This window comes from Panthera pardus, unplaced genomic scaffold, assembly GCF_024362965.1.
Source record: "Panthera pardus isolate Hobbes unplaced genomic scaffold, ASM2436296v1 HiC_scaffold_27, whole genome shotgun sequence".
NCBI classification, from domain to species: Eukaryota; Metazoa; Chordata; class Mammalia; order Carnivora; family Felidae; genus Panthera; species Panthera pardus.
The window spans coordinates 91,564,393-91,580,859 of NW_026526843.1; the positions used below are offsets into that span (position 1 = coordinate 91,564,393).

The 16,467-nt window shown below is 40.4% G+C and overlaps 1 protein-coding gene across 1 annotated transcript in view; it reads right to left on the reverse strand.

Moving 5' to 3' along the window:
• The window catches only part of OTC (ornithine transcarbamylase), a 56,461-nt gene extending 41,179 nt beyond the window's left edge, over window positions 1-15,282 (reverse strand). Inside the window, exons 1-3 of the mRNA XM_019417284.2 lie at window positions 15,034-15,282; window positions 2,957-3,095; window positions 1,165-1,246 (exon numbers count right to left, since the gene is read on the reverse strand). Of these exons, the coding sequence (XP_019272829.1) occupies window positions 1,165-1,246; window positions 2,957-3,095; window positions 15,034-15,110 (298 nt within the window). The 5' untranslated portion in view covers window positions 15,111-15,282. The remainder of the gene's footprint in view (window positions 1-1,164; window positions 1,247-2,956; window positions 3,096-15,033) is intronic.
• Between the last annotated feature and the right edge of the window lie 1,185 nt (window positions 15,283-16,467).

Below are 16,467 nucleotides of genomic sequence, written 5' to 3' on the forward strand. Positions count from 1 at the left end.
GGTGTGTGGCTTATAAGTTTAAAAATGGACTTTTTTGAAACATTACAGAGATAATAGCTTAAGAAAAGAGAAATTTTGAGTTTTAATAGCTTACAATTCCAGGCACAAACAGTAGATTTGAAAGGCATCTTGGCGAGTCAGAGCCAGTTTTTTCTTCCTGCTTTATCACCTAGCCTCCAATACTGGGAACTGGAAGGGGAAAAAGAGGAGCAAGAGAAAGAAGCAGCAGAAGAAATGAAAAGTGATGGACCTTTGACACTGTACCTGTCGTCTGTCCTCCCAGGCCACGTACTGAAGGGTGGATGCATGATGGCCATTTCAGATGAGTTTGGGGAACCCCAGAGCTGATACATGTGTGTCTTGCCTTTAAGACAGAGTTCTAGGAGGCAACACATGTTATAGTACTCCGTGGCGCCCAGATTGAGGAAGGAAGGGTTGAGAAAGCCTTGCAGTTTCTCTGTACACAGGATGGCAAGGAGAACTGCCAAGAGGTTGGGAGAGTCAAACCGAGAAATATTTCACGTCTTGTGATGATCCAAGTGCAGCAGACTCCACAGTGAATGGGAGACAGCCAAGGTCCAGTGGGGATACGGAAGTCTCAGCAGACTCCAGTGTGGCCATTTGATGATGATGTCCTGCTGACCAATGACCAGACCCCCACAGCCCTAGATGTCTTACTCGCGTACTCTCCGGGACTTAACCATGACTGTGGGGAAAGGGAGAGGAGAACCCAAATTGACAAAGTAAACCCCGAAATGACTGAGGATTGCCTAACATTGCGAAGATTAGGTTTCCACCATCCTGCAAAATTGGTACAGGCTAGAGAAAATCCTTTACGTGTCGGGAAAATACACATTTCTTGCCCACGTGAGTTTGAAGGCTGAGAATTTGCGTCCACTCACATTTTCTACTGAACATGAAAAGCTCTTGGAGACTTCTAATCAAGTGTTCATGGGATTCCTACAGATGACACTAACCTTTCTGCTTACAGCTTCTTTGAGAATTGGAAAGAGCATTCAGAGGCTTGCCCTGCTACTCCCAGTGACAGTGTTTTCCCTTTGTGGTTGCTAAAGAGACACAAATTCCCCCACTGGATGATTCCTCCCAGATCCTCGCCCTCTGGCCCCCTCTTCAGCACAAGTGTGGCCTTGTCGGTGGACTCACCTGTTTCTGTGGACAGTCTTGTTCGAGTACTTCTTTTTTCAAAAATCATGCCTAAGGACTTCCCTTGTAATAAAGGCAAATACTGAAAATTAAGGACAAGAATATAATTAAAATGAAAAATATATTTTATATCCAGTATCAAAGATTATGTTTCAAAAGTTATTCCTTACATTATCAGAAAATGTAGAATAACTAATCACTGCTTCCATCCAAATAAGCACTCAAAATGTTATTGTAAAAGTGCATTTAAAGTGGTTTTTGTCATGGGGCACCTGGGTGGCTCAGTTGGTTAAGTGTCCAACTTCAGCTCAGGTCATGATCTCACAGTCCCTGGGTTCGAGCCCCGCATCAGTCTCTGTGCTGACAGCTCAGAGCCTGGAGCCTGCTTCAGATTCTGTGTCTCTCTGCCCCTCCCCTGCTCGCACTGGTGTGTGTGTGTGTGTGTGTGTGTGTGTGTGTGTGTGTGTCAAAAATAAAATAAAAACATTTAAAAATTTTTTAAAAAGTGGTTTTTGTCGTGTTCTGTACAAATAGGAGGAAGGGAACAAGAACTACAGATTATGGGCATGTAATTGCAAAATATTAGTTGCTCTGGGTTCAACCTGAACACTTGTTCTGAACTATGTTAATATTTCTTACTGGAACCGTCTTTTTACCTAAATCCATGGAAATCCCTATCAATTTTCAATGACCTTGAAGACGCTTGGTTCAGAAGTGTTTTCTCAGCTAGAAACAATGCTGCTCTGTCACAACATGGGGCATTAAGACTCCTAAGGATGAAGCCCCAGCTACACTTTTCTCATGCATCCTTGTGGGAGCGCAAAGGCTTTGTTTCTAGAAGTCTTTTGGAAACAATCTGGAGAGTTTGGGTGTGGGGTGGGGCTTTTCCTTCTTCCTCTTCTGTAGATGGACTTCCTGATAGGGTGAGTTCTGGAACAAATAGATTCCTGCCAGCTAACTCTTCTTACACATGAAGTATGAAGAACAGGCCTGGGATCTTGGGGGACCTTTTCTGCTTATTTCAGGTCTTCTATGAGAATGTCAACCCATAGCACTTGGCGTCACTCCTGTTCTCAGAACTTGGAGAGCTAGTGAACTAGATTAAGAAAATCAAGGTTGTGTAAACCTTTCTTGGCCTGGCACCAGCTCTTTAAAGTGCTTTTGAACAAGCTTGGAACGCGTATGCTTTCACAATTAAGCAGTCTAAATGAGACTGCTGCATGAATTAAGCGTGTTTCAAACATAAATTGCTCAAAATGCAAAATAATGCTTACAGCTAAGCACCATATCCCATCTCTTCTCCTACTTGGTTACCACTTAATTGTTTCCTTGCTAATCTGAATTATTTTCAACACGGTAACATCACTGTGAATTTTTGGACATTATCCTAATAATCATATATCTGAAATTCATCCACAATTGAAATTTGTTGCCAGGAAAAAAAAAAAAAGTATTGTCCTTATTTTTAACTTGATAGAAAACACACAGAGAAAAGAATGAAGGTATAAAAATAAAATCTTTCCAGAGAAATGATTCCTTAGGTTCTGATCCAATTAATAATGAATTTCAACATTCCGCATGAGAGAAGCACAATGACTTGTCATTGAATAACTGATTTTTATGCTTTTTATACGCCTGTACACTCAGTGATAATCAATTACCTTGACTGTGTGGTTTCATTACTTAGCTACTGTTTAGGAATTTTAATATATTTTCTTTTCCCTCTTTCTTTGGAAAGGCTGTCTTTAAAAGGGCTGGTAGTAGGGGAAGGTAAAATGAAAATGCTACATACCTCTCCATTATGTTTTATCCTCAATTTTAGATCTGCCGATAGCCATAACATATACTTAATTTCTTCTCCTGTAAAGTCCTTTAGAGTGAGGAGGTCACGACCCTTCAGCTGTACTTTATTTTGTAGTGGCTGTCCACATCTACACAAAAGAAAAAAGAAAATTCAAGAGAAATAGATATTTAAGAAAAAGACCCCATTGAACTGGGGTGATTCGGTGTTCGATTCTTGAAACAAAGCATAGAAAATCACATGTAGCCTCATGTGTTCCTGCAAAGTGCTAACGCGCTAAAATTGATAAGGCTGTGGTTTCCTTTTTTTTTTATTTTTTATTTTAAAAAAATTTTTTTTAATGTTTATTTCTTTTTGAGACAGAGAGAGACACAGTGCAAGCAGGGAAGGGGCAGAGAGAGAGGGAGACACAGAATCCGAAGCAGGCTCCGGGCTCCGAGCTGTGAGCACAGAGCCCGACGCGGGACTCGAACTCACGAACCGTGAGATCATGACCTGAGCTGAAGTCGGACACTTAATTGACTGAGCCAGCCAGAAGCCCCTCCATTTTTGATATCCAATATTTTGGATGTGGAGAGAAAAGAAAAATTTGAGAAAAGAGGTTGAATTCTTATTTGCTGGGAATAGCCCTCTTGGTGGCTTAGCCACTTACTAGTAGTGCCACTTCAGGCAGGTTGCCTAACCTCTCTCTGCACCTCGATTTCTCACCTAGAAAATGAGTATAATAATCTTATAGCATTGTGAGGATGGAATGATTTAATACATGCAAAGCAGACGGTGTCTGGCATAGAATAAGCACTTGATAAATTTTAGCTATTATTATTGAAATCATTAGATTATATGAACAGAATTTATAATGTCCATACCATAGAAAACATTTTCATTCTTTTTCCTCTACCACCCTTCAAATCTCTTCTTTGGAGATTTGTTCTTTACTTGTCCCTGGCCAAATACAATGGGCCTTGTGGCTTTTCTGGTAACTTTCAGAAAATAAAAAAAAAAAAAAACTCTGTGCTTACTTTATTCCCTCCAAAGAGTCTTAGTAAAATAATGCATAATAATAATAATGATTTTTTAACTCTAAGAAATGTACTGCAAGTTAACACCCTTCTTCCTTCCACCTCATGCCTGATTCAAGCCGGCCTCCTCTTAAGGGACGAGGGACCATGAATTGTTTCCTCTATTTCCCACCTTTAGTCGCTCCAAGTAAAGCCAAGGGAAAGTGAGGAGTTAAGGGTCAGGCAAAGTCTGATTCTGTTCTAGCAATTTAGCATTGGCCTAGGTGCTTAATGCTGACACTTCATCTTCTGGGGTGCTTTTGAGGGTCCTTGGGAGAACTCTGTCATCACTGGAAATTTCTCACAATAGTCCTTGGTGGTGGACAATTACATTTCTCCTGCCATCCAAGGGAACACATCCAGACTCCTTTCTCAGAGATCTCCCCACCCTTCGGGAGGTCTCTTGGCCATCATGTGAAACAATACCATGCTAAGTCTCTTTCTCAATCTGTATTGGTTCATGGGAATCCCTTCATGTACTTTGCTCTGACAAAAGTCCGTTTCTTTCCAGTATGAACGCATCTCTTATTCTGCCATCAAAACAGCTAGGCAGCCTGTCCCTCTTACTCTAGATTTCCTAGGTAGAGACTTGACATTGGTGTGCAGTGTCCCCAAGCTCTCCTGTTGAACCTATCAGTGCCATTGGAGCCACGTTCCCTAGGCTTGAGTTGAGGGAAGAGTACCTCTCCCTGTCATATACAGTGGTAAGACTTTCAAAATCTTCTTCCAATCTACGCCCATCTCTTGGTTTCTGCAATACATTTTAGAAGCTGGAAGTGGTCACCAGTGGGTTGCAAGACTAATTCTTGTGTATCTCCTTTGCTCCTGTTTTAGTGGCATAGCATCTTGCTTTGGAATGAGGGAAGAGAAAACACCTATTGGGCCTAAGCAGAAACCAAGACGGAAAGAGTCCCATTTTAACACTTTGTTACATTGTGATGGCAATAATTATTTTGGGGGGTAATCAGTATCTAAAATTGAAAACATTTATTCTTTTGTTATTCCTAGTGTTATCTCTATTTAACAATAATTATATTGTATGCCATTAGAAATTGTGAATAATGAAGGGCAAATTGTGGTTCACCACGTGGGCTAAACATTAATTTTACTAGAAGCAGAACCATTGTCACAAAATGATCATGCTTGAATTCTAGCTTAAGAAAAGAGCCTGTGCTACTTGAGATGAAGAGTAAATTCTCTGGTGGGAATTTCTATATGTCTTTTTGCAATGGTGACAAGATAGGTAGGAAAATCACAAATTCACTCAATTTGTTGTTTCCACTGCATGACATCAAATAACTTAGACAAAATCTTTCACTAAACCCCCAACTTTCTGGCAGAGTTGACTGGTTCGTTTCATCTTCTACAGATGAGTATTTTTTTTTCAGTTGATTTTTTGTGATGTTAAGCCCTTCAGAGATTCTAGTTAGTAAGGAAAGGAACTTCCATAAAGATCAAAGTTTTGTGAGTTAGTTGGCTAATTGTTGATTGATTGATTGATTTAATGTAGGATACCAATACCATATTCAATCCGTAGAAATTAGTGTTTTCAGCTTGTATGTGGATCAAAATTTTGGTCAACATTCCTGCTTCAAAGATGTACCATAGTCTTCAACTTGTAAAAATATGTCATTCATCTACTCTCTAAATGGAAATTTCTTTAAGGCAGTGGTCCGCAATTTATTTTTATTATAGACCCATAACATAAAACATTTTGAACATGGATCCACAATGTATGTTTGCTTATTTGTACATGTGTTACTACCCTGGTAGATTGTGTAAAAAACAGAACACACAAAAAATGTAAACGTTTAGATGAAGGAGAACCAAAATTTTAAAAATAAATTCGTAAATATACAAAAAATATCTTGCTGGCTAAAGACGTTTTAGAATAGACCTTCATTTTCTTCCTTCCATTAGAACTCTAGTAAAAATCTTAGAAAACGATGTCCAAGACTTGGATGATAGTATTCAGAAATTTGAGAACTTTAAAAACATGGCCTTTAGGCAGAAAATGTGTTTTTACATTTGCATTTTGGTTATATGTCTGGTTCTGATGTTAATTAGTGATAATACTAAGCAACACTTGGAATATACAAGTACCGATATTGTTAAGAAGTAAACCCTTTGACTGATATTGATGAATTGTTTAGAGTCAACTGGATCTGGGGTCTGTAAACAGTTTATCATGTCTGGCCTGAAATGGAGGCATGGCAGCTTAAACTTTCCCAATTCACATTTAGGGCATGTTTGAAAATATTTTTTTCTTTCTGGAATGAGGTCCAAGTAAGATAAAATCACAGAAGATAAACTCTCCTGACTGCGTGTCTTACAATAAAGCATTAATATTCCATGGCTTAAGACTTCCTCCAGTATTATTTTTAACAGAGAAAAAAACTTTGCTGGAAACCCCTGCTAGGATTTAAGAAATGTGTGAAACACCACTATAGTTGGTAAACTCACATCCATTGACAACAGGAGAAACCACTGGTATGCTAATTTTGAGGACTTCTTGCCTAGAGCTTAAGTTCAGACTTCTGGCAGTTTTAGAGTCCACAAAAGCTGAGTCTCCAAACTGCAAAACTTAAAGGATTGAACACCTTCCCCGACTCTCAGCCTTTGCAGGCTTGTGTCGTGTCTATCTACTTCCTTCTTTTTTTTTTTTTAATTTTTTTTAATGTTTATTTATTTTGAGGGAGAGGGAGACAGAGTGCAAGCTGAGGAGAGGCAGAGAGAGAGAGGGAGACACAGACTCTGAAGCAGGCTCCAGGCTCTGAGTTGTCAGCACAGAGCCTGATGCGGGCCTCGAACCCACAAACTGTGAGATCATGACCTGAGGCGAAATCGGACTTAACTGACTGAGCCACCCAGGCACCCCTCAATCTACTTCCTTCTAAATACTCTCGGGACTACAAGTTTTATTCAAGAGAATATCACGGATCTTGGAATTGTGGTAGTGGTTGGTGGCGGTGTTGAATCTCAGAGAAAAAGAACTGAAAAAGAAAGGAAAAGAAATTATGCATGGAACTTAATTTTTCTCCTGGGTTCTCATGAAAGGAAGCAGGAAAATAATGGTCAAAGAGGAGACTCAACAACACCTTCAACTACTGCAGAAAAGCTCCAACTTTCAGCTCTCTAAACGGATGACAGACTAGGAGAAGTAAAAAGTCTCGGGGTCTTTCTCAGATTTGTCCTTATACTCGAAGAAGTTGGGATTAGGGATGGGTTAATGTTCTACTGTTGGGATTGCATTGTGAGATGCATCTCTTGTTATTTCTCCATTGACAGACTCAAATTTAAAAATAAAAAGAAGACACCAACATCCTGCTGGAATCTTCCCTTTTTGTCCGGACCTTTCATTTAAAAATGTGTATAGCAACAGAAACCTTATTTCAAATTCTCTTTCTTAGAGCACAAGTAATCAGAAGAATAACTCTTTGTGACTCCAATCTCCATACGGCAGCCACTGATAATATTGCCTTCACTTTTGTTGTCCTGGGATAGCATCTCCAATATATGTTAGCAGATAAGCTTTAAAAAAATACAGATGAGGTGCCTGGGTGGCTCGGTAGGTTAAGACTCTTGATTTCAGCTCAGGTCATGATCTCACAGTTCGTGCGATCATGAGATAGAGCCCCACATGGGGCTCTGTGCTATCAGCACAGATTCTCTCTCTCCCTCGCTCTCTACCCCTCCCCCACTCATGCCTGCGTGTGCGCACACGCTCTCTCTTTCTTTTTCATACTCTCTTTCAAAATAAATAAACATTTTTTAAAAACCATAAAACGCAGATAGTTCTGGCTTTGCATAGTAGTATGGGACTGTAAATGACCATTAAATCTGCAACCATGCAAAGCAACTTTATTAATAAGTGGGAAATATCACAATTGTTCTGTGACTTTTAATTTTTTGTCAAAACATTTAGTACTCTCCTTTTGTCAGTTATAAATGAGTAGGGAAGTGAAAAAATTAGCAAAAGTGAAATATATTTATTATGCCATAATTTAAAACATTAGAAGCATTGAGAATTATAGTGTTTTATTTTTTGTAAAAAATGGTCAAGAGTAGTTTGAACCATGCATGCTGTCTTCTTATTATATAGCATATGTTATAGAGCAAACATCTTGTCTATGCTTTGGTGAATTGCCATACTCTCTACGTTTGGATCACCTGCCAACATTTTATCCTTTGCACTTTCAATATTATAAATTATCTCTGAGAATTCATTTAATGTGAAGTGCTTTGCTGGTGTCACTTCCTCTGGAACATCTTTACACTCGGTGTCACAACTGCTTTCCTCATTTCTGTCGGTAAGTTTGTCTTCACTAAGTTCCTCTGGCTGCATAGCTGCAGCCTTTCAAACAATTAGCAGGGTCAACAATACCACCATAAACTATTTCTTCTATAAATGCATTCCCATTTGATTCAAATTTCACTGCCAGTGTTGTGGGTTTTTTTTTAATTTCTCTTCTGTACGTTGATCTCTGCCAGACAATTCCTCCTTTCGATTATTCATTTTTATAAAGTGGCACATAAGCTTATCATTGGGAAAAAAGAAGCCATCATAACCACACTCGTTGCTGTTTGTAGGTAAACTGAATAACAGATGCCCAGTGAGCAACCACCAAAACTTTGAAAGAAGTCATGCGATTGGTCATTGATCATGATGTGCAGCTCTTATTTACATAGTGATTTGTGGACAAAAGAGCGAGCAGTGAAGTTTTTCCTTTATGCAACTGCTCACAATTAATATACTATGGCAGCTGAAATCAACAGTGTACTCAAAAGACTGGTGTTATTTGACTCAACTGTGCTAATTGAAATCCCTGCATATTGGGACCGTGCAAAGGAAGGACAGCCCGTGCTCCAAAGGCTTTCTCATTGTAGAACTCCTCACATACCATTCTTTCTGTCCGGAACACTCTCCCCTCAGCTCTTGATGCTGGCTTTCTCAGCCTTAGGCCAAGGGCTTAAACACCACCTCCTGGGAGATTCCTTCCCTGACAGTATTGAGTAATCTCCACTTTGCCTTCATGTTGTTCATGCTACTTATCATAATTTTTAAATACGTATTTATATGTCTGTTTATATTACTTACTTTTTATCTTCCCATTAAACTATACGATCCATGATGGCAGGGATCCTGCCTGTTTTATTTATTAACGTATACCCAGCGCTTGTTACAATGTCTGGGATATAGTAGGTATTCAATAAATATTTCCTAGGTAAATGGGTGAATGAATGATATTACGTGTCTGGACAAAAGTAAAACAATCTGTATAAGAATGAATTCAGCAGATTTCTGAGAATTAATTTAGAGAGATTTTCCATGATGGGTTTTCAATGTCCTTATCAAAGTCTGATGACAAAAAAAAGACACCAAGAGCCCCCAAAACAGAATTCATGTTGAGGGAAGAGCAAGTATGGGCTGTAGCCTAGGCTGAGCACAAGGCCTGAGTGTCATGGAGGAAAACTGATTGTGGCCTAGTGTGTTGCTAAAGCTGAAATTCCCCAGGGCTCAACGACTCTGGTGTAGTATTTGCACTCCTGGGAACAATAGTTGGACGTACGCACATGAAGCAAAAGCATTATAACCTCGGAACTCAGGCACAGCAGTCTGAGTCAAGTGCAAAAACCTGGAAGACTGCTGAGAGGATCTGGTGGGACAAACTTTTGCCCGCGGCACCCTGAGAGCCAAACCCAAAGTACAGTAATAGTGAACTATACCAATACTTTGGTTCCCTCTCTCCACAAGCCCCTTTTATACTAAGTCCCCAGGGCTCTTGGGGACAAAAAGGGTAGAGAGGTAGATACTGTACATCTGGTTATCATGGTATGTGAGTGATTAACTGGAGATGTTTTTTAATTGCATCTCAACCAGTGAAGGGGAGTCATACTGTTTACACCATTGAAAAATCATTAGACTAGTCACCGCCTTTCTCTGTTCTATCCGGGAGGTGGGGCAGGAAGTGTTCCCATAGGAAAAATTGCTGCTTTTCATAGATATCAGGAACTAACCAGGAAAATTTATCACTGGAAGGAAAGCAAACACAATGGTTCAAGTTTAAGTTCCTATCCTGTTTACTGTCTCCTCATAGACCTCCTCTTGGCTCTGAAATGGAGCTGCCACACCTCTTTCCTAAGCTGCTTAAAATGTAGAGAAAAGCAGAAGAGGTCCACAGTTGTACCTTTGTGGAAACACCTCTGCCGTAGGCCTCCCCCCGCTTTTTTCCTGGTCTATATCAAGCATTTCTGGCTTTCTGGTGATAAACCCACACACAAATTATCCAGCTAAAACCACTGGCATAAATGGCTACTTATAGAGACCTCATGCTTCAGTTGGAGGCAGCCTACCCTGGTTCTCGAGTGCCTGAACCAGGGCCAGAATCACTATTTTAGTGTTCCCATAAAAATACTTGGTTTTCTCGTACACATAATAGGGACGATCCAATACTGGATGAAACAATGGGAACCACGTACAGATTTTCTGTCAAAACTGTCATTGCAGTCTGGTTAAAGCCAGAGCTTTTGAAAAAGGCAAGACTAGTTCCTTACATTAATTGTATCCCTGGAAGAAATAATTACAGAGATTTCTCAGCCCCAAATCACTGAATGCTAAGAAGTTAAGCCAAGGTAATAGTAGATCTTTGTATTAGCTTTACCCAAATATCTTCCTAGCTAGAAAATGGAAGCATATTCTGTATTGGCAGAATAAAGCCTTTCATTGCAAGAGTCTGCGTTTTCTAACTCTGGTAAATTGTTTGGAGCACGGGAGGAGACCTGGATGTGTTCCCTTGTATAATTGTATTTTGTTGGAAGAGAAAGTGCTTGATTTGAGTAAAATGTGGTCAGTCAGAAACAGACTGCCAGAATAGGAAAAAAAATTCAGTGTTAAGTGATATTTTGATCCCCATGGAAAATTTGAGATGAAGACTTTATCTTCTGGAGGCATAAGGGGGTGGTCAATGGGCCGTATGGCTGAGATTTTTGTGTTTCTTTAATGTGGCAGATTGATGCAACCATTAAGGCGTATGTTCTTGGTTTTATTTTTTCTTTCTTTACTAAGATATCTTGGCTGTGTTTTAAAAAAGGATACTGCGTAAGGGTAGAATGGCCAACTTTATCAGTTTGGAAGGATCAAAATAATCAAAGCAGTGGAATAAAAACAGCAGTGGTTTTAATTATTCAAATTCTAGTCCTAGTCAAACTTTGACCTCGGGACGATCACTTTCCATCTTTGGCCTCAGTTCTTTATCTGAAAAATTAAGAAAATGAACTCAGAATCAGTGATCTGTCTTGTCTTTGTCTTCCGCAACATTCGTGAAGTTTATAAACACAAGATTTCCCATAGGCCGTACTGGAGCCATCCGAATTCTCAGTGGCCTGCCTTTAATTTCATCCCTTTCTTGCCATCTCAGTATTGGAATGCATGCAAGGGAGACTGACTTTACCTTCACAAAACCCTTGAATCTCATCCTACTGATTTGAAAAAAAAAAAAAAAAGCACCAATGGTCCAAATTTCTTTACTTTATTAACAATAATAGTTTATTACTAAAAATTGACTTGCAACCTTTCTCACTGTTGCCACATGCTCACATGTGGTATAAATCACTATTGTAATGGGGGGACTAGGTGGTTCCTAAGATATCTTAGATCGTCAGCCTTCTAAAATGGTGCAACTTCCGCTCATCTGAAAAACGAAGCAGGCTCGCTTTGTGCAGACCTGCTATTATAGGTCTGGAACCCTGACACTGTTGAAAATCTGTAGCTGCCCTACTTTGTCTATCTTAGTTAAATCACTACATTACTAAAAATAACAAACCGGAAATAAACCCAAATTTTATTGTTGGCCAAGGGAAATATCATGACCCCCTTCCATGCCTGATCTCAGACCCTGTATAGTTTTGTGAAGCTGGGAAGTATGTTTTTAACAGGGCGTTCATTTTCAGTTAGGACAGAAGACGTGAGTAATCACAGAGGACTGTTTTCTCTCCTCTAGGCAAGAGCACGGATGGCCTGTAATCACTTCATCGGTGTGTCCACACGCGTACAGATAGCATGGGTGTGGGATGAAGGGAGCATAATGAGTTATGTAAGCCCTTAGAGAGGTCTGGAATGAAATACCTGAAAACCAGTCACCTCCGCTCCAATCCATAACCTCCACAAAATTGGGTGGCTTAGCTCAATATTCTCTGAAGAAATTTCTATTTGTGAGATGAAATTGAACTGCACTTACAAATTGGTCTTCTCTGATAAAGAAAGAGATTTTTTTAGTGATTTCTTTAAAAGCTCTAAGTGGTTTCCCTAATAGGCAACAAATCACAGGACACTGTCTATTATCCAAACACCGCCAGGCTCTAGAGCCTTGTTTGTGAGATGAAAAGCCTATGGATTGGGTCTTCTCGGCAGTCTTGGTGTCTGATCCTATTGATTTGGGGGGAAAAAAGAAATCATAATTGATGAAAAATGATTGATTCAGGAGGCTGCATGAATGGTTTCAGCCTCACTTAAGCTGTTATTTTTATCCTGTCCATGGCAATATGGCTGCTCATTTCAAAACGGTGCGGTACCCGTTTTATGGCATTGCCAAACACCGACCACACATTTCTTATCACTCTCTGGTGTTAAGGTCACATGGTATATTCTGTAGCAAGGTCCCTCCACCCTTCCCAAGAGATATGGGTCGGGGGTGGGGGGAAGAACTCGACTCCCTGTGGAAGGCTGAAAGTCAAAGTACAATACAGGCAGAGTTGACTGGGAGTTTTCACTGTTGTTGAGAGGTCATCAAAGGCCTTAGGTCTTACTGGACCTCAGCAAATCTGAATTCATCTACCTGGCAAGTAGCACGGCTAACGAAAAGAGTCGGAAAGAAAAATACCCACGCCACATGAGAACAACACCGTTTCAAAGTCAGCCCATTTTCATGAGAGGCTTATGCTCTTAAGTTTCTAATGGCATGAGTGATTCGAGGCTCTCATATTTTCAAATAGTAGGTACAGATTTGGGCTGATTTAGCTAGGCTTTAGCCTCAGCCCCATTCACTGTGAGAGACAGCTAGCCAGGATTTTGAGAATTATGGTCTGACTACTGGATGTAGATGATAGCATATTAGTAAATACCAAAGAAGCCTCAACATTTGGCAGATGTTTTAGTTCCAAACATTTAATTTGTGACCATTATTTAAAAAATCTCTCATGGTTGGTGGGTTTGAGTCCTGCATTGGGCTCTGTGCTGACAGCTCAGAGCCTAGAGCCAGCTTCGGCTTCTGTGTCTCCTTCTCTCTCTGCTCCTCTCCTGCTTGCACTTGCTCTCTCTCTCTCTCTCTCTCTCAAAAATAAACATTAAAAATCAATAATCACTGTAATTTTCAAAGAAGAGTAGAAGTTTAAGTTTCAAGCTTTGGCTGTTCATTCAGTTGATTATTTTCAGCTCAGTGATGATTCTTTGTTAAAAACTATGGGAAAAAATGTCATCAAACTGTTATCTGATGTAATGCAGTGACATGGAATAATAAAATAATGAACATTGGTCTGTCACTTTACAGTTTTCACACGCATTATCTCGCTGATTATCACTAGACTGTGACTTCATGTGTCTGGTATGAAGTACCTTCTCTGCCACTGTATCTCCAACACCTTGCAAGGAGCATGGCTCGGAAGTAGGTGCTCAGTAAGTATTTATTAAACGAATGGTTGAACCACCTTGTGATGTAAGCAGAGCAGGTATTACTCTTTTTCCCATTTTATAGGGGAAGCAACATTACAGAAAAGTTTAACGACTTGCTCAAGGTGATAGAGCCAGAAAGTGGTGGTACCAGGCCTCGAATCTCGTTCTTTAGACTCCAAAACCTGAGATTTCCTCCACATACTTGGGTTATGTGGTCAAACTCTAGTACTAATTGGTAAACCCCAGAATTTCTCTGGGCCTCATAAACCTTCTCTGTAAAATAAGAGAAGGCTAATAATATCCTGTGGCTCTGACGTCCCACCTAGGTCTAATACTATGAGCTCAATTTACAGTATCATTTACAATGTCATTCTGGCTTCTGAGAGTCTTCTATTCACCAAAGAAATGGTGCTAATGATACAGTCCAGAGAGGTCAGAGCTGCCAGGTGGCCCAGAGGAGGGACTCAGGGCCACTGTCAAAGACCCACTTAGTCACAGTGGGAGAAAACTTCAGACAACGTCAGACTAGAAGCTTCTCCTTTTAGGAAGTCAATGAGGTTGTTTTGAGGTTGGTTGGAAAGAGTCTCTGGGAAAATTCTATGTGATTGTTAACATGCAGTTACTCTAGAAGCTTTCTGGCAACGATGTGCACATTTGATGGCCTTGCTTCCTCAGTTAGCTAGTTGCCCCTATCCCCTTCCCCACAGACACACCCCACACCACCCCCACTGCGTGCTCAATAACTATAAAGCAGGATGTAACTCATATAAAGAATTCACTGGAAACAGCCGCCTTTCACATGCTACCAAGAATTTCAAGGATAGATTCCAAACATGGATTTTGTTTTAAAAATTTCATTATCCTCATCACACATAAGGCTCCTTGGCAGCAGCTTTGTAAATATTTATCTGGTTGTTATTTGGGGTCTCATTTTTTTTTAAGAACTGATTAATCCCCACTCCCTAGAATGATGTGTTATTTTCAAGCAAATCCAAATACAAGCTGAAGACCCTGTGTAAATTGGTTCTAATTTTTCTTCAGCCAGGATCCCGTTTAGAACGTACACAAACGGAAGACGTCAAGAACATTTAGCCTGTTACACCCTAGGAGGTTAGTGACGCACCCCCGCGCCCCCTGCTCCCAGCCTGCTCTGAAATCTGATCAGAGGGGACTGAGAAATGAAGGCTCACCTGGAATTAGAGACAGCTGTCTCAAATAAGGGTGGAGCCTGGCACTAAACCCTCCAAAACGACGCCTTTTCGAGGCTGTGCTCCTTTGCAGAATAGAACTTCAGTTATCACCATAGTTCCTAAGTCAGACTCCAATCTCTGGCCATCACTTACCGAAAATTTCGAACCACGAAATTGTGACCATTTCTAAGAGCTGCCTTGTTCAACAGGGTCCTCAAATTAAACAGCATCTTCTTTTGATAATGAAAAAGATGACTGTATGCTCTTGAAAACGCCTCACCAAGGTCGACAGACAGTGGGCTCCACCTAAAAGCTACGAATGCTTTCAACTGCAGTGAGAGAGCAAAGGTAAAATCACTCTTCAACTACCTTATCAAATTCCCCTGGTTAGAGATACTGCAGGTCAGGGTACAGGAATGCCTGCACTTTAAGCCAAGCTCCACCACTGCGTGTGTGTGTGTGTGTGTGTGTGTGTGTGTTTGTGTGTGTGTGTGTGTGTGTCTGTTTAGAAGGAATCCTGATTCTTTTGGTGACCAGACTCCTCATTTTTCATAATATATTTATTCTGTCACATACTTGCACAAAATCAATTGACAAGTACTCATTGGGCGTATAATATATGCAGGGCGTTGCAGTGCTGGCTGCTGTGAAGGTACGTAGAAATAAGCCACTGAGAAAATGTGAATCGTCAGTGCAGAACCCCAGATGTAGACATGACAACCCGGAGTATTTCCAACGGTATTTCATTTGTAACTCTAAGTCTCAGCTTTCCCGCAAAAACAAACAGAAAGAAATGCCCCAGAGCTATTTTTTTGGTGGCAAAAAGCTGGAGTGGGGAGGTATAATAAAAAGATCTCAGTCCTGGAGTTCCCATTGTGCCTTGCACATAGTAGGTCTTCGATAAGCAAGTAGTTGCTTATTAATTCTAGCAGGAACCCACAATCAGTAGAAGTGGGGAGGGGGTACCATACGCTCCTCCCCTGGTAGCCTCTCCAGATCACTAAGAGGTCTTCCAATGCTTTACATTTATTCATTCATCCGCAGTTATAAATCAGATATTTTCAAAATCCGTTCTGTGTCAGATATTGGACTAGGCTGGAACTTCAGTGAAGGAAGATGATCTCACTGTCACAGGGTTTACAGTTCAGTAAGTGTGATAATATTTGTAAATAAGCATACATAACACAAGCCCGTAGGAGAGGTCCAGATAAAGCGCTACCATATCACAGGGAAGAAAAAGTACTCTAAGCTGGGAAGGGTGGGAGGCAGAAAAGAAAGGGCTGCATCTTCTGATCAATTTATGTGACTTTAGCAAACCCAGGTAAACACTCGCCAGAAGTTTATGCAATGCAAAAAAAATATGCTATTTAAAAATTAATTATGGCCACTTCAGGAACCGGAATGGTTATGATGTCATAGTTAATGTCAGCAGGGAAATAAATCTTATTGCTATTCCCTTCTACTTACAAAGAATGATGCGGGACAGAGAGGGAAAGACTGAACTGTTCAAACCTTTACTAAGTCTTCTGTTCCAGAAAGAATATTCCAGGCAGAGGCAAGTGTTCACAAGGGTACAAGAGTAAGAAG